Source organism: Pantherophis guttatus, chromosome 3 (assembly GCF_059756535.1).
Source record: "Pantherophis guttatus breed Tessera chromosome 3, ASM5975653v1, whole genome shotgun sequence".
NCBI classification, from domain to species: domain Eukaryota; kingdom Metazoa; phylum Chordata; class Lepidosauria; order Squamata; family Colubridae; genus Pantherophis; species Pantherophis guttatus.
This window is the reverse complement of record NC_142065.1, coordinates 166,854,455-166,877,203: the sequence shown is the minus strand read 5'-3', so window position 1 is coordinate 166,877,203 and position 22,749 is coordinate 166,854,455. Positions and strand designations below refer to the sequence as shown.

At 32.7% G+C, this 22,749-nt stretch overlaps 1 protein-coding gene and 1 long non-coding RNA gene across 7 annotated transcripts in view; one reads left to right on the top strand and one right to left on the bottom strand.

Moving 5' to 3' along the window:
• Positions 1–826: 826 nt before the first annotated feature.
• The window catches only part of MIB1 (MIB E3 ubiquitin protein ligase 1), a 48,468-nt gene continuing 26,545 nt past the window's right edge, over positions 827–22,749 (bottom strand). For 2 of the 6 annotated variants that reach the window (XR_004593325.3, XR_015733350.1), the window contains exons 13-22: positions 12,942–13,074; positions 9,911–9,997; positions 8,288–8,449; positions 6,126–6,307; positions 4,838–5,030; positions 3,351–3,429; positions 3,013–3,126; positions 2,028–2,128; positions 1,832–1,892; positions 827–983 (exon numbers count right to left, since the gene is read on the bottom strand). Coding sequence is in view for 2 of the 6 variants with exons in the window: in XM_034429585.3 (XP_034285476.1) it covers positions 843–983; positions 2,028–2,128; positions 3,013–3,126; positions 3,351–3,429; positions 4,838–5,030; positions 6,126–6,307; positions 8,288–8,449; positions 9,911–9,997; positions 12,942–13,074 (1,192 nt within the window). In the remaining 4 variants the exon portion in view is untranslated. Of the gene's footprint in view, positions 984–1,226; positions 1,373–1,831; positions 1,893–2,027; positions 2,129–3,012; positions 3,127–3,350; positions 3,430–4,837; positions 5,031–6,125; positions 6,308–8,287; positions 8,450–9,910; positions 9,998–12,941; positions 13,075–22,749 lie in introns of all 6 variants that reach the window. The other 4 variants (XM_034429585.3, XM_034429586.3, XR_004593324.3 and 1 more) reach the window with 3 other exon arrangements.
• On the top strand, positions 15,300–21,408 carry LOC117672698 (uncharacterized). The gene is made up of 3 exons (XR_004593326.2): positions 15,300–15,695; positions 15,793–15,892; positions 21,278–21,408. It is a non-coding gene; the product is annotated as an uncharacterized LOC117672698 (long non-coding RNA).

Here is a 22,749-nt window from a genome sequence, read left to right as displayed (position 1 = left end):
ATTATGGCTGTAACCCTGTAGCCAGAATACCTCTTTAAAACAATAACTACCCAAATAATACGATGTATTTTGTCATTGTCCTAAACATTAGTTCATCAGGTGAGATTCAAAATAGCCTTCAAGCATAAGAGTTTGCTTGTGCAGTTCTCTTTTTATTACTAGTAACAACCTGTATTGTTTTCAAACACATCCGGAATTTCCCTGAGTTCTGGAGAAAGTATTTCTGATAGAAAATTATAGGAGGATCAATATGTCATGAGAATGCATGCTAAATTACTTTTGCTCTCCTTTTTCTTCAAAAAAACAAAGAAACCCACTGATCATGCAGAATTACCAGCTTTCAGATTTTAAAGGCAATACGTAATACTGAAATGCTATTTAGATATTATGTCAAATGTTTTAATTCCTCAACTTAGCTAGATTCTAGGATTTAGCTTGTTGTTGTAGTTTGACCGACATTATTACTATGAAAATTAGAAAATTAAAAATATTTGTACACAAAAGCAACTGACAATATAAAAATTAATATCATTGAAATTAAGAGTCTCTACGTGTAAAACAGAAATGCCAAGCTAGAAAATCAGGATTATCCCTTTAACATAAAGGGGTTCTGGAGAAGATATAAACAAACTGTGTTGATAAGTAATCCAATCTTACTTTAAATTTCTTCATGGTAGAAGTTGATTGTGCAAATAATAATCTGTGTTGTAGACATCAGCATTTACAATGTAACTCTTCCTGTAATGCTAGACATATCTTTACAACTACCTTTCATACCAATTTATGGGGATCCAAAAAGAAAAATGTAGTAATAATGTCACAAGCATAAGTCACTTGACATTTTAATACAAAAGAATTCTTCGTTCAATAGCCTTTCGACAGATAGGACATTCACTCATTCGATCCCCACAAAGCTGACAGGTTCCATGACCGCAGAGAAAGATCATATTCTTCAGGCGGTCCAAGCATACAGGGCACATGGTCTGTAAGAGAGAAACAAAGAAATAAATGTTTCCTTGGCTAGAACAATCATCAACTATAATAGTTAATCTTGTACACATATTTCCAGAAAACTCAAACTGCAGAAACAAATGGCAAATACTAAGGAGAGTTAACATCATTCTACCTAAAAGTAGTTTAGCTTATATTTAATACACTATTTTAATATATTATTATACAGAACTTAGAGAACTATCAAATAAGAAATCACCTAATGAAGGACTCACATTATACCAGGGCGGTTACAACTGCTGAAGGTGACTATGCACTAAAGCAGAAATGGGCAGAGAGAATGAGGGATAAATAGATATGGGCATTATCATGATGGATACTTCCCCAAGCAGTAGCATCACGGTAGAACTTCCTCACTTCCCTAGTTCAAAAGAAATAGAGTTGAATTTAACACTGCTGTCTATTACGGCTTCAAAGGAAAGCCTCACAAGCTGTCTATTTTTTATAATATTTCAGATTGGTTTATTTCAAGAAAGTCAGTCAACGTTTTTATGTATGACAATAAGGTACGATGAAAGAACACTCTCCAGAATTTTTTTTTTAATCTCAGGCAAAAATATAGTATTTACTGACTTTATACTTTGAAAGTAGGTATTTGCAAAGATATTTGTCCATGTAAAATAACATTTAAGATTTAATGGAAATAATGCCTCAAATCATTTACCTTTAATCTTGCATATCAACTGTACTTACACATGCAAGTTCTACTTTTTAAATTTATGTCACACTATGCTTTTCTGAGATTTAGTTTATATTTCTGTATATTTTATTCAAAAATAGTCAGGAAAACATATTATATAAATAATATATATTTATTTACCCATTGAGTTAGTGTTGACTCCTGGCGACTGCCTGCACAAATCCCTGATGTTTTACGGAATCTAATAAATTTGAAGCATATTTTTCCCTCAATATGTGTATTATTTGAATTTTTCATTATGTAGCACTTACCCTGAAAATACTCACATAATAGTTTTCTAACAAAGTATATTATTGTCATATTTGATTTAATTTACCTGTTCCTTTATGTCTTGCAACTGCTGCTGTAATTTCTGCACATCAGCATTGACATTAGTATTATCCTTATCCTTCTGCATTACAGGAATGTTTCCACTTGCTAAATAATGCACAGAGGAGGAAATAATGACAGAGAATGCTTCAAGAATCATCACCACCACCATCTTCATTCAAAGTTACTTAAAATGTTCATCTAGCCTAGTTGATATATTTCCATTTGTGAATTTTAACAGCTTTTTTAAAGCTGATCGTTACAAAAAGCACAAATATATGTATCCATCCTACATACTAATCTTCTGAATTCTGAACTTTACCATCAGAATTCAGCTTCAATGTGTGAATTTAAACAGATCACTACATAAAGCCAATATTCATAATTGAGCTTTAAGTAGATAAACCTTTATTTTATGTATTTGTTAGATTTATATACAGCTTTCCTCCTCTTTTTTCCTATTGCAACAACCTGTGGGATAGAGTTTGTTGACAAAGAATCATTGGTCCAAATGTCACCCAGTGAGCTTCTATAAATAAAGATGGATTTGAACTTGAGTCTCCCCAATGCCAGCCCAGCATCTTAATTATTGCACTATATTGGCAATGTCTTCTAATCACTATCACTTCTTTGGAAATGATACATAAAGAAATAGTTCATGCATTTTTCTTATGAGGAAAGACTGAAGGGTGTGAAGCTCTATATCCAAAGTGTTAGAGAAAAAAAATGTAAACTCAAATGCCTTCATGCATTGCTTTTCAGTTTTTCAAAGTTATTAGGATTTAGATTCAACAGCCCTTTGATTTATAGGTTTCTTACTTAAGAATTAAGAATCAAATTCCAAAGACTTCTGGCAAAAACACTAGTATAGTTGCGGCTATCATGTATACATTCCATTATTGTTATTATTATGAAGAAGAAAAAAGGTAAGTTTTATACAAAGGGAAACAAGAATTTACTACAGTAAATTTGTGGAATAATAAACAACTCACTAATGTCATCAATGGTATCTTCGGTACCTTTCCCACCACAGCACATAATAAAAGGAACTCTTCGTTCTACCACTGCCCGACATTGCACACATTTTTTCATAAGGCTGGCACAATCTGCAAAGAAAAAAATTAAAACTAGTATGCCTTAATCAAACTTAAATTCAACTTTAATAGATAGAAAAAAATAAGTGAGAAACAATCTTAAGGAAAGAACTGAAGATAAAGGTCTTTGCCAAATATAGCAAACTCGAAAATCAGCTTTTATATAATAACCACCTAATGTCAAATCAATTTAAATAACTTGCTGGATTCCTCTTAAGAAACAACTGTTTACGTACTTTCACAAGCACACATGTGTCCACAAGGCTGAAAGAGTACGGCAGCTTTTTTATCTGAGCATACAACACATTCTTCAATCTGTAAAAACAAAATTAAAGTAACTTTATAGCATTTAGTTCTTCAATTAAATGCTTGTTAGCTTGATATCTATTCTGGATGAAGTGGTAGGAAGACCTATTAAAGATAACATCTGGCATATAGAAAGACAAATTTTCCTGATGAATCAATATTGTTTCTGCAAAACTAACTTTGCAGTAGTTTCAAAAATGATAAAGAGAAGATGATCTGTTACACACTGTATGTTTCCATGCTTTAAAAAGTGCCTCATTGAAGTTTTCTGAATAAACAGTAAAAGCAGTATGAGTGATGGATCGATAACTAGTTCAAGAGAATGAATCAAGTGACAATATTCAAAGTTGAGTAAGTTCCCCAAATCCCACATAAGGCCCATCACTTTTCACTTGCTCATTGCTTATTTAGAATTAGGAAAAAAACAGCAAGGCAGGAAAATTTGCAAATTACCGAGGAAAGAAAAAGAGCTCCAATGTTTTAAACCCCATCTAGGTGAACTAACAACACACTTACAAATATGGTTCAATGTACATATATGCATACACATCCCTGTATATACTACTGTATACAGGTAGTTCTTGACTTATACCATTTGTTTAGTGACTATTCAAAGTTACAACAGCATTGAAAAAAAGTGACTTATAAATGATCCTTGCATTTATGACCATAGCATTCTCTTAGTCACATGATCAAAATTTGGTCGCTTGGCAGCCAGACAGGGAAGGCATATTGCAGATCCTGTCAGTTAAAGAATTCCAACTGGTGGGGTCTAGAAAGGCAGCCTTCTCTACCAATGCCCTTGCCCTGTGGAATATTCCCTCTCTGGAGGTCAGGTAAGCCCTGACTCTTCTGGCTTTCCAAAAAGGAGTCAAAACAGGGCTCTGACTCTGAGGGGCTGACTGGTGCCCTGACAGCCCTCCTTCGCCTTTTAACTTATTTAACGAAGTTTAATCATCCTTGTCTCCTTTTCAAGTTAGAGAAGTTTTACCTAATTTTAATGATTTTATATGAAAAATCAGAAAATCTGTGAAGATATATTTATCAAACAATTACAATTATCCCAACATGAACCTTCTATATGTAGAGACACAAAATCAGCAAAAAACAAGGAATTATTATTGCTTTTGCTTAGAACCTGGTTGTCATTTTGAGAAATGGGATGCTGAACCAGATGTTCTGGTTTCACTAAATTAGGACTATACATGCTAGATTTAATAGAATACATCATTAAATAAGATTATGGGGAGAAATACTGTTGTAAAGATAATTAATTCCTTCTGACAAAAGAGTTTAAACTGTGAACAACTGGAATATCTGCTCTTTGTTTAAGCATTTGCTATAAGCTTCATTTTAAAGGTAAGGCATTACCCAATATTTGACCGTATTGAAATTATGAAAAAAATTAAGCACACACCTTTGTTCTTGATTGAACATGCTCTTTGCAAATGAGGCATTTCTTGACTCTTGGTGAACACAAGGAACAAGTAGCAATGTGCCCACATGGACCAAATAGAGTATCTCTCTTCATATCAGAACATACCATACATTCTTCTAGGGTTTCGGAATCATTGCTGATCATAGAAGGACTCCGGGAACCAACCTGTCCACTAAACACAAGCCTACATTCAGATATTTATGTACACATTGAATATAATATCCAAAACTCAGAGTATTATTAACATTTGTAATTATTTGTAATTATAAATTCAGGAAAATAACAATATGATCCTTTCTGACAATCTTACAGAAAGCATTTTAGAAGATGATGACTGAGTTTGCAAATTTATCTGCTGACTTGGAAGCATATCTTGGTGAGGTCAATAGGACTTTACATCGTATTTGTAAACTGAGTTGCAGTTATCACCTGGCTCAGTTAAAACAACCGAATTACTCTGAAGATACAACATAAAACTACATAAAACTGCTTATACAACATCCTTAACTTGACAGAGAAATAAATCCTTGTTTGAGTTTTTCTGTTACATATTTAATTGTAACAGAAATAATGTGCTAAGGCATAAAAAAAACCTAATATAGATTCAAACTAATCAAAGCTTAGTATGCTGTATGAATGAAGGTGTTAGTTCTTTAACTTGGTCAGCATAAAAACAAAAATATAAGTTTAAAGTATAATGAATAAAATATGTTCCTTTTTTAAAAAAAAAAGGGGGTTGATCAAATAAAGACATGTATGTATGTATGTATGTATGTATGTATGTATGTATGTATGTATGAGCCATGGTGGCGCAGTGGTCAGAATGCAGTACTGCAGACTACTTCTGCTGACTGCCAGCTGCCTGCAATTTGGCAGTTCAAATCTTACCAGGCTCAAGGTTGACTCAGCCTTTCATCCTTGAGGTTGATAAAATGAGGATCCAGATTGTTGAGGGCAATATGCTGACTCTGTAAACCGCTTACAGAGGGCTGTAAAGCACTGTGAAGCGGTATATAAGTACTATTGCTATAAATATAGCAGAATTTGCCAGGGGAAATGTTTCCCATTTAATTTATACAACAATCATTCTAGTATGACAAGCTGTCTATTGACCAGAATGACAACAATTTAAGTAATTAAAATAGCCGTGAGGCAATTATAATTAAATTTAACCCAGGTTAAAGTAAAGCACTATCTACCTAATCTGTACAAAATAGACTATGTAGTGAAATGTAAGTATTGTAGAGTACTTCCTTGTAATACAAACCTGATTTTTTCTTTGTGGCATTTAGCCAATGCTTTACAGAGGCTAGGATCAGGACATAAGTCAAGGGGTGATTGACCCTTCTTGTTACGAATACCAAGGTCAGCTCCATTGGCTGCCAGGAAACAGGCAATAGATGCTGCACTTTTCTTCTCTGCTCCCTGAGTACCCAATCCCATTATCAACTGAAAGAAAGTAAAAAAGCAACTTCTTTGAATTTGTATTCAAATATTCTATTTGAATATTTGAATATTTGTATTCAAATATTTAGATACCTAAAATATCATCAAAGAGCAAATAAAAATAATACGGTACCTATGTGCAGGTATAACTACTAGTAATAGGTTTTAGTAAATGCAGTTCTAGAATGCAATGTTGTACAAAATTAAGATATCTTTAATCTGGATTTCCTTATTTCTTTTGGGTCTCTAGGTACTTTTGGAAAAGTGCGACTGACATGCCAACACTCTCACAATATACTTATCAGGTGGAAGGAATAACAAATCATCTGCCACCTACAAATTTTTGTTTCAACAGAACAGACAAGTAAATTTGCCCAAATAATTTCTAAATAATTTCTTCCAAAATTATGTCTTTCAACATTTGTTACCTTCCAATAGGATGATAAATCCCAAACATTACAAAATGTATATTTGCAATGAAGAAGGACTGCTAAAAGATGCAAAATAGTTCCACAATTTTTCCTCATCAAACACACACCTTCTGACTCTTTGGGTTGCATATGCATACCGTATTTCCCCCCTTTCTTCTATTGCTTTCCTCACTCTTTTTCTTTTCTCCTATGCCTGCTTCTCTCCCCCGCCCCCCCTCCCGTCTGTTCTTTCTACTTTTCCCATTGTCTATCATCAGTCCACCACAAGCCCCCACCATCTTTTTTCTTCCATTTTATTTTCGGCTGGTTGGCTGGCTGGCTGGAAAAAGAACTGTGACCTCTGGGTCTGAGCAATGCTCTCCATGTAAGCCCTAATATAATTTGGCAAAAAAAAGAGAAAAACCATGCCTGCTAAGACTGAAGATCTGAAATTTCAAAACAAAGGTTATTAAACACTAGAGAAAGGGAAGAGCAGAAGAGAAGGAGGAGATGCTGATCTAATTTATGCTGAAAAATCTTAAATCTTATATTAACCTTTTATGCATTTTTCTCCTGCCAGACCCTTGTCTGAAAGAGTCCTTTGTCTGAGAGTTTTCCTCATAGTCCAGACCACAAAACCCAATTTATGGATGCTAATACTACTTTTATTATAAGATTACAAAAAACCTTGCAAGTCTGAATGAGTCTCTTCCCCCCTCTGCCTTTACATTCAAGAAAATTAAGGGGGGGGGGTGTCAAGTCTGAGGCGATTTCTCAAATTACATTCCTGCCTACATTCCTGGACTCAGATTTCTCTTATCTGACCACTGTATTGATTACAAGCTGTTCTTCCTGATCTTCAAAGTTATTTTCACAATTACAACAATTCTGACATTGTTCATATTTTAAAATTCAACAACTAACCTTCCTGCTAACACTACTATAATATTAATGCAACATTTCTCTGCAATCCATTTTAATAACTCTACTTTAAACTAGTTATTGAATAAAAAGGAGTCAATAATAATAATAATAAATGTATATGCTGCTTGATCCCATAGATACTTTTTGCAACAGAGATGTCATCACACGTACTAAATACTTACAATTTACACATATGTATACACACACAAAACAAACTGCAAATGTTTTAGATCTCCTCTATTCAAATTAACTTCTTTAACTATAGGTATTAATGTTTAAAGATATCAAAATTCAATTAAATGAAATTGAAACATTTTAAAAAAATTAGTATAGCTTTTGCCATATACACATCCAGGTTTATTGTGGTATCAAATAGTATTTACTTACTGGCACAGAATCTTTAAATAACTGTTTTCAGAGAACAGAAAGCAGACCAAAGCAAAAGAGCCTTTACAGCAGGGGTGTCAAACTCACAGCGCCACATTATCATCACATGACGTATCACAACTTTTCCCCCCTTTGTTAAACCAGGGGTGGGCGTGACCAGCACGTGACACATCCAGCTCGCAGGCTGGAGTTTGACATCCCTGCTTTACAGCCTACTGGAAAGACAAAATTTAACAGAGAAGAACCAAAATAGTTTTCTTACTGTATTCTTGGAGGGCTCCCAAGCTGTATCTACCTTGCCCACATCTTGCATGTCTTGGAGCTGGCGAAGCTGCGACAAAGTATGATGTCGCAGGGCCTCATGCAGGGGAGTATCTCCATCTTTATCCTGAATATCCAATTTAGCACCTGCACGAACTAGAAGCTGAAAGCAAATAAAATTTCAAGTTTTTGAATATCTTTTGCAATAAATAGAAATACATTTATTAAAAACACATTGAAAATTAAAAACAGCTCATAAACTTAGCTATTCAAGGCTATTATAACAGTTTCTTCTTAGATTTTGCAGCCTATACTTAAATTTTTCTTTTACTCTTATTTTCATCGATTGATATGCTCACTGAATATAAATTAGTAAATCATGGTTAAAAGAGTAAGTAGATAACAATGGATATCCAAAAAGGAAATTGCTCCAATACTCTTATTATAGTAAATACATGAAAAATTACCGACATGATCAATGCAATTTTCCACAGATATGTTGGTATAATGCAGGGGTGAAATGCTCCCGGTTCGGACCGGATTGCCCAATCCAGTAGCGATGGCGGCGGGTGATTCGGAGAACTGATAGCAAAAATCCCTGTGCCTCCTCCCATGCCCAGCTGAGCCGCACGATCATCAGAGGCTTTTTTTTAACTTTTAAAAGCATTTTTTCTACAACCTCTTCCGATGAAAAAATGCTTTTAAAAGTAAAAAAAAAGCCTCTGATCGCGCGGCTCAGCTGGGATCATCAGAGGCTTTTCAAAGCATTTTTTTCTGCAACCTCTTGGCCGAAGAGGTGGTTAAAAAAATGCTTTGAAAAGTCTCTGACGATCCCAGCTGAGTTCCTGATCGGCAAGGAGGCTTTTCAAAGCATTAGAAAAAATGCTTTGAAAAGTTTTTTTTTTAAAAAAAGTTGGCCACCCCCACCCAGTCACATTACCCCCCCACCAAGCCACGCCCACAGAACCGGTAGTAACAGATTTTACATTTCACCCCCGGTATAATGGTATTATATGCAAAAACATTCAGAAACAAACTCAAAGAATATGGCAAGCAGATTTTAATAATGACATTGAACCAACCTCTATTTTATAATCAGTATCCTGCAGCGTATATTTAATCCATATTCCAACCACTGCATTCCTCGCTCTCTTGATTTTCCAGATCCTTCTAATAATTTGGTTCTTCCTATGTTCATTTTCCATCCTCTTCTCTCTTACCATGATTATTACTTTTCCCTACTCAATCTCTATATTGTGGTTTTCCCCCCACTCAATCTCTATATTGTGATTATTGAGTAATAGAATTTACTCATATATCTCATATGCATGGTGGATTAAATCAGAAATAAAATAAGCAGTGTGTTTGATTTTTGATCAATATTTTATATATTGATAATATATTTAAAAATAATTTAAGCATAATATATAAATGGAAAAGCAACCAGACTATCATTTTTACAGACCACATTTCCTATTAACTTCTCTGGAAGGAAAATAAGAGCATGAAAATGGAGAGAAATTCTCTTATTGCATAATCCTTTTAGAAATCCATTTAGAAATACACCGTACTACAGTAGTATAGTTGAGAAGTACATTCTTATGGTACATTATTATTGCCTTACCCGCACTATTTGAGTGTGCTGTCTTTCAACAGCAAGGTGCAGTGCAGTTTGTTGATTTACATTCTGAATATCCAAGTTAGCTGTGCCCTGAAAGAGAAATCCCAAATGTTACTCATATTAATTGAACTGAACTATCAGGGTAACTTGCGAAAGAAAATATATGATAGCATAATTAAAAATACTAGACTATTATTTCTCCACTGTTAAAACCAACTAAAAAAATGTTATATATTTTATGAAACTGAATTAATTTTTATATTTTTTCTATTTTGCACTTATCAATATTTTCCACGAATCAATATTTGATATGGAAAGTTTATGAAATGTTTCATTAGTTGTTTTCAAAATTTAAGAAGAATTTGATCTACTGAAATAACTTAATATTTTTCACAGTACAGCCACTCTTTGTTTAGGGATACCTCATTTAGTGATCACTCAGAAATATGATGCAAAATCATTTTCTGACCAGTGCCTACACTTACCAACGAATTTTAGAACCTGACAACAAAAGCTTTCAGTGTGAAGCAGATTAAGGTCTGATCAGTTCGGGGCAGCAGTAGCAGCTGGTGGGAGAGTTCTAATAAACTAATTAAGTTTATAGGGCTAAGCTTGTTCACTTGAGGTTAGTACTTTTTAGGGAAGCACTACTCTGTGGAGGAAAGCAGCACAGGAAGAAATACATTGTTTAAGCAATCTCTCTGCTCTGCAAGGGCACAAAAGGCTGTGTGTGTGAAAAAAATGAAAAGAAGGGGGGAAATGGGTCAGGCACAGGACACTATATGAGATAACTTTATCTAAATGAGAAGCAACCAGTGATCTTTGCAGCAACTCTCTCTCTGTCACATGTTTGTCTAATGACCATTTACACCTGCGTGATCATTTAGTTACCATAGCAATTTAAGGAATAGATTTTGGTTATTAAATAAGGAGATGGTGTATACAGTACTGAGACAATTTATGTATACGAATTTATGAGTGGACATAATCAACTTACCTCTCTGGTCAACTCAAACAATAGCTCAAACATTTGCTCTGGCTTAGAACAAAATATAGCTTCTGAATGAAAAACTAATTAATAGTAATACATTAAACTAATATGCCATCTGACTCTGAACAACTTTGGCAGTTGATATTACAATAAAATCAATAAAACATAAAAAAAAGAAAGATAAAAGATAGCAAGTGTTATGGAACAAGGGTTTTCACTTCACTCTGGGTGAAGAGGGCTCTTTTAAACAACAGCAAAATGAGGGGCAGAGGTGGGGAATTCAAATCACAAGGGGAGACTTGTTCTAGAGGGCAGACACCACCATCAAGAAGATGTATTTTTTAAAATACGTTTATTAAGAATTTTAATTACAATAATAAAAACTAATACAAACTAAACTTAGAGAAAGAGAAGAGAATGGGGAAAAAATAAATAGTGCAGGAAAAAGAAATATAAAGTGATTTCCAACTTTCATCACAAGTATAAACAAACTTAACAAATCTTCACTCTATAAGGTTAAATAGGTAATTCTTCATTCCATATTCCATCCTTTATCTACTATAAGCAAATCCATAAAATATCCCCATTTCTATCCTGAAAGTTCATAAAGGATTGTCAGAACATTGCAAAAAATGACTTATTTTAACCTTGATCAAATAAATCAACTTTATATTCCTTCCTTTTTCTTTTAACAGTCTTAATTTACATCAAACAAATATTGTCAAAGAAGTTTTCTCTTTAATTCTTTATTCTATTACATAGATCTCTTCAAATTTTTAACAAGCCTCTTTTGTAGATCCAATAAGAAAATATTTTCCAAGTCATTCTCTTGGTTTAGCATTTGTAGCTCCCTTTTAATTTTTAAAACTTCAGTGTTTCTTTTGTATATCTAGGTTCAATTTCATAATATTATTTCTAGCCAATTTTTCTAATTAATTAAGCTCCTTTATTTTATTTTTGTCTCCTAGGATACTAAGCCCCCTAAATAACTAACCATCCAATTTATGATTATTATACCCACACATTATGTCTCATATTTTGATGAGAAACCATTTATGAACATTGTTCAAGTATGATTTCCAATTATGTATCAATTAAAGGGTCATGCCAACCAGATTACAATTACGCAGCTTGCTAATCAGACTGTCATGGGATACTCTGTCACATACTCTGTTTAAATTAAGATGTATTATGCCTGTAGCTTTCCCAAAATCTAAACTGCCTGACCAAAAATGTGATTAATTAAATTAACAAGGACTTGGACATGATTGAATGGAAGGAAATAAACCCAATACAGTTCATTTGGTAATCTAGGATGCAATTTATATGACTTAAATTCATTCAAAATAAATGGGCATTCTATAGCTATTTTTTATCAGTAACAAGTTTCAATTCTATCACTTCATCTGGCTTTTCCTACATGCTGTTTTGTTGGAGAAGAGTGAGCGTAGTGACTGAATGGCTCAATTTTCTTATTTTATCTTGGTTACTGGCTGTTATTTTGTCATTATCCTAAGCTTAGTGGCTGGTATATTGTTCTATTTTCCTTTATTTTATTTTGAACTTTATTCATTCATTATATTTTCAACTTGCTTTAACCTAGATGCTTTCTATAGCATAACATATTTGCTCAGAAATAAATTTCATTTATTTCTGAGCAAATATGGATATTATAAAGTTCAGTGTTCTTTTCTTTGAATAAACTATATATTTCAATTATTTAACTAAGGGATTCATCTCACAAAAGTGGCTATATAAATTAGAAAAAAAGAAATATATGCATCTCCAAAATCTCAATAAAATATCCAAGTACAAGATAAGATAGCTGATTATATTAAAGCTTAGTTTCTGGAAACCTGTGCTACCCCCACTATGCTATCCCTAAGAGAATCAGTAGTAACACAATAAATGTCTTAATAATTAATTTTAAAAAGTACCTTTATCTGGATGTAAAAAATGGATTGTAAGCAAATGTATGCATCTATTTGTAACAAATAATACATTCATTCTTTCTGGCATGAAATCAATTAATGGAAATTTTACCTGATGTACCAAAAGTTCTGCTACTTCTACATGATTATTAAGTGCTGCCAAATGCAAAGCAGTGTATCCGTCATCTTTTTTTTCATCTACAATCCATGGTCTTGGAAGCTTAGACAGTAACACTCTCATTGCACTGAAACAGACAAAAATGTAAACGATTATATCAGTATTAACTTCTAGAAGGAATATAATTTTCCATTTAAGTGTAACGTCCCAAAACGCAGTGATTATATTGCCAGGAGTTTTTATTATTACTGAAAAACTGGTTTTATATGACATACTATCCATTCTATTAAACCTTAACATTCTTTCTCAATTAGATAATGTAATGAAATCCATGTTAGCTATTCTAGTAATCCATGTCCAGTTCTTCTGAGTTTTATTCATATTGTCTTATACATCACTATAAAAGTATGTTAGTTTACTATATTTTCAGTACTAATACCTATTTTACAATCATTAATAGGGTAATGATTTAATTCCCCTGAACTTAGTAGGGCTTACTTCTGAGAAAATGAATGTATAATTTCATAAGAAAATGCATTTTCCAAATATCCTACTCAGTTTGCCACATGCAATATATACAGATATTTATGACTGCTTAGTTACCATGAGTGGGCAGCCTAGAAATCAGAGAAATAAATAAATAAAATCTAGAAATGGTATGCTTTGAAAATGGGAAGGAAGTCTCTATTTTCAACACTATCCTGTATCTCACATTTATTTACTCTTCCCCCTTGCCTCAAATATCATTACTTCATGTTTGAAAATTATGTTCCTGCAGTTCATACACCACCTGCTGTGCTTCAATCTACCATGCTGACATTACATACTTTCTTTCTCCAATTATATATGAATGGAATTTTGTATTGGAATTCATAATGGCAATATGAGGTGTTGTACATTTGTGTAGCTTGGGGGGGTTGGTCTGTATAACAAGTATGATGTGTGTGTACTTTTGTGCAGCTTGGGGAATGTGTTTGTTTCAATCTTCCCCTCTTAAAAACTTAATTTACCCTTCAAAACTATTCTTTTTAAAAGGCAACTTCAAATGCTTTTAAGTCTTCCTTTCTTTGCCAGACATTATATAAATCTTTTCACATTGATCACAATATAAGAGTTAGAAAAACTGAGGACCAGAAAACCTTGGTATAGTTTACTGTTTAAATATATTTATATCCTATCTCAAAAACATTTTTCAAGGTAGTTTACAGATAATTAAAACCCACAAATAGATTCATTAGAAAGATTTTGAAAGCTATCAAATAGTCTTTTTTTAAAAAACAAAAACAAAAACCAAACAGTTAATGGAACAATAAACACAGTGGGGAGGGGAGAATCAAATACCTACCACCCAATGTATCAATTCCATATATGGAGTGCCATAAAACAAATCCTTTCACTAGTAGCCATTTAAATAATGAAAATATGGGCATTGCTACATAGATTTATCAAGGTAAGGTAGGTTTATGAAAAAAAATACAAATCTAGAGATACATCTATCGTAGATTTAAAATATTCTTTCTGGGTGGTTATTTAAAGATACTTAACAGAGGGATCCAATTACTTACACTCTCATGAGCGATGGACTACTAACTTCTGTATCTTACCAATCATCAGCTCTCCACAAAAAGAGCAATTAAAGTTATACATTTGTAGAATGTTTTACAGATCTAATTGTTATTGTTATTGACATTTTGTCAAGATAGAACACAAACCACATTTAATGTACAAATGAAATTAAGAAAAATTCAAAAAATGTTTTTTTAAAGACGAGCACATTAATGTTAATATACACATATTCCTAAAATATGCCGTAGTTTTCTAAAATAAAATGCAAGTTGTAAGTTAAAATTTCAATTGTCAATTTAAAGTTAAAACTAAGAACATAGTTTCTGCCATCCTGATTATTAAAAAGGTTTGATTCTTTACTCCATAGTGTATTTAATTATTTTTCCACAAAAGTTTTCTAAAGTTTTTGAAATGTTACTTCATTCTGAATTTCCTCTTACTATCTTGCTTTTATTTCTAGAAGAATAAACACAATGACTGAGATATCAGAATTTGAACATCAGTGAAAAAAAAATATAAAAACTTAAATTGAAACATGCAACCCAATTTAATTTGATATCACAGATATAGAGACTGAGTAGTAAAACTGCAGGATGAGCCATCAACAGGCAGAGTAAAAGACAGAGGCACCGTTTGTTCCTGGAACAGCAACCAACAGTTGAGATACTATTTTTTGCAATGGTTGACTAAATATGGTCAGGGAAGAGAGAGGCAAAAGACAGCCTGGGAGTGGATGTTTCAAATGCCTGGCTGCCTATAAAGCTGAAATAGTTTTGCTAGTGCCCTGAGTAGCAAATGGATTCATGCTAAACAGCATGCATGTGGAAGTCCTGACCTCAAGAGCAGTGTTTGACCTCTAAAAATGAAAAATAACTACAAGCAACCTGTCTGGGAACTAAAATTCAAGCATGAAGAAATCATGTCCTCTATCTATGGAGAAAGAAACAATACTTGCTTGAGAAAGGGGGATGGATGAAGTTGTATGCTGGTTTTTTTAAATTTTTTATAATCTCATGAACATTTTTGAATTATTTTCAATTATCTAAACAAGATGAGATTATCCTTCTTCTTTGGGTTTTTCTAGCATCTACCTTGGATATTTGTGTTTTCTGTCCAGCAGGTTCAAGAAACTTAGTTCTATGCACAACACCTAAATGGTTAGGAAAACACAACAGATACCTTGTAAGATATGTGCTCATATTTTAATTATACTTGCTTTATAGTGAAATATGTATTCATTTTCACCTCTCTATTGCTTCCCCCCTCCCACATAATGAAGAGCTGAATCAGCGATAGAGTGAACATTCAAGATGAGATGGCTGCTGCTGATGTCTCTCTCTAGGTCATCCTACTGCAAATGCTGCATGATAAGCTTACAGGTAATAGAGCATTAGAAGACCTGAATTATTCTACAGATTTAAAGGATTAATATCTGCATGTATTTTTTAATAATTTGTGTATTTTTTATATTAATCTCAATTGCAGTTTAACATACTACTAGTGTGCTTAAATATCAAGTATTTCTAGTGTAAAGTGTTAATATGGGAAACAATCAGCTTTGAGTAATATCATAGCTTAATACTGTTGGACAAGAAATCTTGTCAATTATATTTTAAGTATTATATCTACTAATAAGTTAGCATTTCAAAAAATATTAATTTTGCAGAAATGCATTACCCCATTGTTACTTTTACATTACCGGTATATTCTGGATCCATTCCATTATATATAAAAGGATAGGATAAGGCATGATTTAGTAATAAAGTACTTTTACTAAGAGATTAAAAATATTATTTTACAGCATAAGCAATATAATTTAAATTTGAAACAAGCAAGTTGTAATTGTTCTGCTGCATTGCTGTTTCTTCTTGTAGAATTGTGCTAGCTACTGCTAGTCTCTGATTTGCTCTCTATCAGCTGCACTAGGTTTTTCTCTTGAGCTGCAGAAACTGAACAACTGGTTTTCTTTGACATGATGAACTGGGGCTTTTTCCCCTAATTTTTGAAAATGTGTAAGTAATGGATGAATGTTGTTGTTCTGATTTTAAACATACTTTACAAAAGGATTTATGTATCATTTAAAATGAATTCTCTACATTTTTTTTAATCTAATTTTTTTGCAACCTGATATTGGGGTTTTGTCTTATGATTAATACGAACCCAAAGATAAACTACAGTATCAGCCAACTGAACCTGTGACGATATATGAGCTACTAAATTTACAACAATTTTGACATGAAAAAGTACATTTTAATATGAACTTTTCTAATTTGAAAATGTTCTGCAAAAACTAGTTCACATTGGTTTGAATTAAAAGTAAACGCCAAATCTTCACATTTGCAACTTATTTTCTTTCTTGGAATATAATCAGCTATTTATTCATCTATATTCTCATTAATTATAAAATACAACAATTGAGATTCTTCCCAAAAGCATACATCGTTACAAAATAATCATTTTTTTCCACTTCACCAGATACTAATATAAATATGATAAAATATGAGTGAGGACCAATGATAATGCAAGCTCAGAGTGGAATAAAGAATACATATTACCATTTCATGAAGGTATTTTGTATAATCAAACTTTGGTGAAATCATGCTGTTCACCAGGCTTAATAGCCAATAAAAAGCAACAGAAACTTAAAAAGTACCTGAATCTTCATGAAAGAACAATGGTTTTTAATGTGTTTTAAATTATTGTACAAATAAAATATAGAAAGGTGTTAATTCTTAGTAATAAGGCCAGATGCTAAGAAACAAGAGCAAAAATGTGTTTTTAAAATTCACCAGGAACAACTATTTTATACTTTAGGCTAAAAAGGGGACGAAATATGGTTCAGTTTTATCCAGCAGATAGCAGCTATGAAAACCTGCCCAGAGCACATACTTCTTTATGTACCCATATGAACATACAATATTATGGAATGTAAAGAAGTATGTACTTTTGGCAGGAGTGAACAACCAATAAAAGAAAAATAAACTATATTTCACGTGAAAGACATGGCTTTTTAAAGTGAAGATAACATGTAAAAGGATCAAATGAATATTAGCATAGAACATCATACTGGAGCGAGGAGGGAAATAATGGGACAATTGTTTAAAGAACTGATAATAACAGTATTGCTCAATCATTTATTTATTTGTTTTAATTCAAAACCTAAATAAAAACACCTACAACGCAACATACAATGCAACAGCAAACAAAACCAATTACAGAATGATTTCCGGATCATAATTTTGAAGACCACAATAAGTATTGCTTCTGAACCTTAAACAAACCTCCCAATGTGATCTCTTGTCTAACCATCCACATTAATATTAAAATGATCAATCAAGAATATTTCTTAGAATATGAACCTGTGAACATAAAATATGGTTAAACATAAAATACGGTTCAAAAAGTAGGCTTTTTCATGTATGCTAAAATGAACGTAAAATATTATGACAAAGACTTTTCTCTCTGTTTTTCTACCTAACTTTTCCATTAGAAATCCACCAAGCATTTATTGGCACATTGGCACCTTCGTTGCATTTGGCACAAACGTTATGTGTCTAAAATTGCCTTGTTTCCACTGAAGATTCAGTGCAAGAGTTTATTAACTCTTGACTTTATCTCATTTGTGGAGGAGGAGGAAGCATCATGTACTCTTGCATGTTTTATTTATTTTTATCCAAACTTTATTATTTTTTATAAGTAACTCAAGACAGCAACCACACATAATACACCTTTCTCTTCCTATTTTCCCCACAACAACAACACTGTCAGGTGGATTAGACTCTTAGTAACTTGGTCCCTAGCTTGGTGTTTTAACCACTGGAGTAAATTGGTTAAAGATAAAGAATTAATTATACACACACACACATGCACTGAGCTAGCACAGGCAAAGTGGGACTCTATAATCACTCCATGCCTTTAATTTTTCCATTTGCAAGCATGTCAATAGAATTTAATTGGCTTGATGTACAAGGAATGTGTTGCACCACTGAGCTGAAGCAGGGCCAGGAATTTGCTCTTTTAGCATCTTTTCAGGGACATAATTAGTCTACTGGCTGCTTAAAGCCCCTATTTTATTTCATTTTATGAAAAAAATCTGTGGGGAATTGTGCCGCTATTTGGCAGTGCTAGCCTGTGAGATATTAGAGCCTCAAAAAGAAGAAGAGATTGCTTGCAACACATGGCTTTCTCACCTATTTGAAACCATTGCTGCAGCTGGAAATAAAAAAGGATGAATTAAATAAAGTTCCTCGTTATATTAAATGTACATTAGTCAAAATTAAATCTGAATAGTATATCATATTTATTTAACAAATATAGTATTATGTTTGATAGGGAAAATATTACTGTATTCTGTAACTGCCAAGGCAATCTTCACCCGCCTTTAAATGTTCAAAGTATAAGGATTTTTTTTGCCAGATGGTAACAGCACACATGCTAGAATGTGTGTGGATCAGACAATTTTGTATTTTCTTTTTTCTAACATGGTTCCTTTTTGTTTACTTTGCTTTGGTCTATGACTTAAAAGATGTTGTAGCAAGCAAATATCAATAACCTATATGTCAGAGTAAGTCTATATTTTGAAAGTTTATTTCATCAGATGAAAAGTAAATCAGCTTAAATTTGGCAATCTTTTCATTCCTATCTGCAAAATTAATTAAGATGTTTTTTAAGGTAGAATATTTTTATTTCATTCTGTTCAGAGAATTGTACAGCTAAAAGGTCAGCATTCCCATTATTTAATATTAACCTAATTATTTTTAGGAGAAAATCAATACTGTTTAGGTAAATCTATGTAAAATATATAATTTTCTGTCTGAAAATTCAAAGTAGGCTAAATGGGATTAAACTTTATAGTATATGACACCTAGGCTCTTAGGTGTTAGTTCTTAAGAATTTAACAATACATTTGTTATTTAAACAGAAACTAATTTTTTTCTGCAAATAAATTGTTCTACACCTTCACTAAACAACTAATTATAATTCATTGAGTAAATGTGCAAAGCAGAAATAAATATTGGTATTGTCATTAACACATTTTATTCTATAATCAACAGATTGATGATCAGAGAACAGCCTTCATTAGCAACAAAGTTGGCAAACCTGTCTGAATTCTATGAAGCACTGCCTATTTCTAATAATAAGTCATCTGAGCAATAAATTAAATATTAACTTCTGTAGGGTCACATTTTAAAAACGATGATGGTTTATAAAGTGAATAACATACTTTGTACTTTTGCCCAAAACATAATTATACAGCAGCACTAAAGCAAGCCTTAGATAGAATGATGTATGCAGCTTTATAAAAACAAATCTTAATACTTCTTTGAACATTGTCAGTCATGCTAAAATGTCACCTCCCTTACTTATGTCAGCTGCTGAATTCTAACTAAGTACAAACTGAACTCTGGACATCTGCTGACACAGTTGAAATTCAGACATCTCAACCATTTGACTGACAAGGATAACAGATGCTGACATTATCAAATGCTGCTATACTTCTTTCCATGGTCACTTTTTGCCCTGATATAGCCAGTACATGAAAACTGATGCAATCTAAAAGAATACTTGAACAGCTGGACCAGTGCAGTCCCAATATTATTGACAAAAATAGATAAAGAGTTTTAAATGTTCAAGTTTTATATATGATAAATTTCTATTAAATCCTAAACATAAACATACTGAATATTTAGAGAAATCTTTCTTTGCAATAAAAAATTTCATATAAATTATGCATTATTACAGCCCAAATTAATCTTACCCCAATTTAGCATGGCTTAAAGTTTACAGGTCTTCAAATAAGATGCTGTTCTACACTTAAAAATGAATCCCATTTTATTAACTAAAACATATGCATATTAAATTATATGCTGAAGTATGATAACTATATGCCAAAAATGATGAAATCGTTTTTCAAAAACAGATGTAGATAAGAGTATGTATAGAACTAACCTGTTAACAGAAAAAGTCTTTCAAAATAAAACTCATTCTGGAAATATTAACCAGAGTTATACTTGAGAACAATTATAAAAATTTTGTGACACAGTTCTCTAATTCTTTTCAGTAAACGTCTGTAAAAATATATTCACATTCTCACCCAAGAAACGCAAATAACTAAGAAGGAGAAATTACTGCAAGCCATAACTGTTTTCTTCAATGGCTTAGGTTTAAGTTTATTTTTTCTACTTTTAATAATATAAAAATGAAGCATTATAAACAAAAATTAAAAGTAAGGGAGTATATGATTCCCCATATCTGATATTTATTTAATGGAAAACAGCTGTATGTTTCCTAAACTTCAATTTATTTATTTACTGAATTTCTATGGGCACCCATCTCATACAGATGGTTCTGGGCATCTAACAATTAAAATAGGACTAAAACCAGAGTAAAAAAGAAGTAGAATTGAAATTAGAAACAACATAAATAACATAACATAGCAGCAGAGAACACTCCTGACATCACACCTTCATTATAACCATGGCCAAGAAACTGGCTTACCCAAACAATCAGGGTCCCAGGCTTGATGGCAAAACTAGGTTTTCAATGCTTTGCTTAAGCTGGTAAAATGGAATCAAATCACATGTTTAATGGATTTGGTCCCCTTCAACCAGCTGTAGCTATGTATTGATCACTACAGGACAAGTGCTTTTATCAACTGGTTTTTAATAATAGGAATATTAAAAAGGGAAACTTATACAAAACTGACCATCAGAACCTATTCTGGGAAGGTTAACATAACTTTGTTCCTTTTCTTTTTTTCCAAGTCATGTTTGATTCCTGAGGATTTTATAGATGCATTCATTTGGTTTTCTTGGCAAGAATACTGAAGTGGTTTGCTATTACTTTCTTCCAGTTTTGACTTTTCATTGTAGCCTACAGTACAGCTATTTCTTAGCCATTATCTATCCAAATAATAAGTTGGTTTGATTTTGCTTAGCTGAATTACTAGATACTATGCTTCCAAAAGAAAAGATATGAATTAGAAATCGAACATGTACTGTAGGAATTTTACTCTGTGAAGACTCCTCTTCTGTATTCTGAACTGACTGGAGCAGAAGCTAATGTAATTTCAGCACTGGTGATGGAACATAATCTTCTACCTGAACTTTAAGAATTTTGGAACTAATTAGACAGCTGGTATGGCATGAACAGTTTTGCTATCAACAGAGGAAATAACCTGGAACACAGAAGGAAGACTTAGACCGGAACTGCTGTTGGTGGTCTACATTCACTCCAGAATTCACCACCTAAGGTGACTATCTGCAAAGGCTGAAGCTGCCAAGGGCAGAAGTATAGTTTTAAAAAATAAGATTGTATCCAAACACTGTTCAGACACTCTTAGAATGGGCAGGAAAAATCGTTTATCACATAGGGTAGGGGAAAAAAGAGACAAAAAAATTAAACCCTGAACCTGACATATTAACATAGTTGGATTAATAAAAACTGCAGTAGTTGATCTTTGTTATTAGGGCAACATATTTTTCAATAAAAGCATTTTATGTATTTGAACTTTGTTCTTTCTTCCACTGCTAGGCTCATGACTGCATGTTTGCTTTCCTAGATATTCATTTCCATGCCCAGGATGAAACTATAACAAGAACTGGCCATTCTCAGGTTAGATAAAACCATTATATAAACAATGAATGATATTTCACAATCTCAAGTACAGGAAGAAAATGTTCAAATTTCTCTAGATGCAAAAAAGCAGAAGGAAAAACTCTAGAATTTAAATGGAGGAAGAGGGAGAGAAGGAGGAGGCAGCGATCTAAGTTCTGTAGTACATAGATTTTCTCCACATGTGGCTTTTATCTTTCTGCAATAAAATAGTTTATCTTGCACTGTTGTATTTGTGAGTTTATGGGGTTGTTTGTAGAGTCAATATTTATTGCTGTGCCTGCCATTAAATCTAGTACCATCTAGCATACATTAGTAACTTAAGAAAGCAAAATACCATTTCCTCAAAAGACCCACCAGAAAATAAGCCCTAGCATGATTTTTTTCAGGATGCTTGTAATATAAGCCCTACCCCAAAAATAAGCCCATTAAAATTGTCAGCCAGACCGACGCATTTAGTACCATATTTCCCCGAAAATAATACCTAACAGGAAAATAAGCCTTAATGCGCCTTTTGGAGCAAAAATTAATATAACAACTGGTTGTATTATCGTAGAAACAGAGGTATAAGGTAGTGATCACTAAGTGAAAGAGTTTTTAAAAGAGAAAAATTTATCGTTCC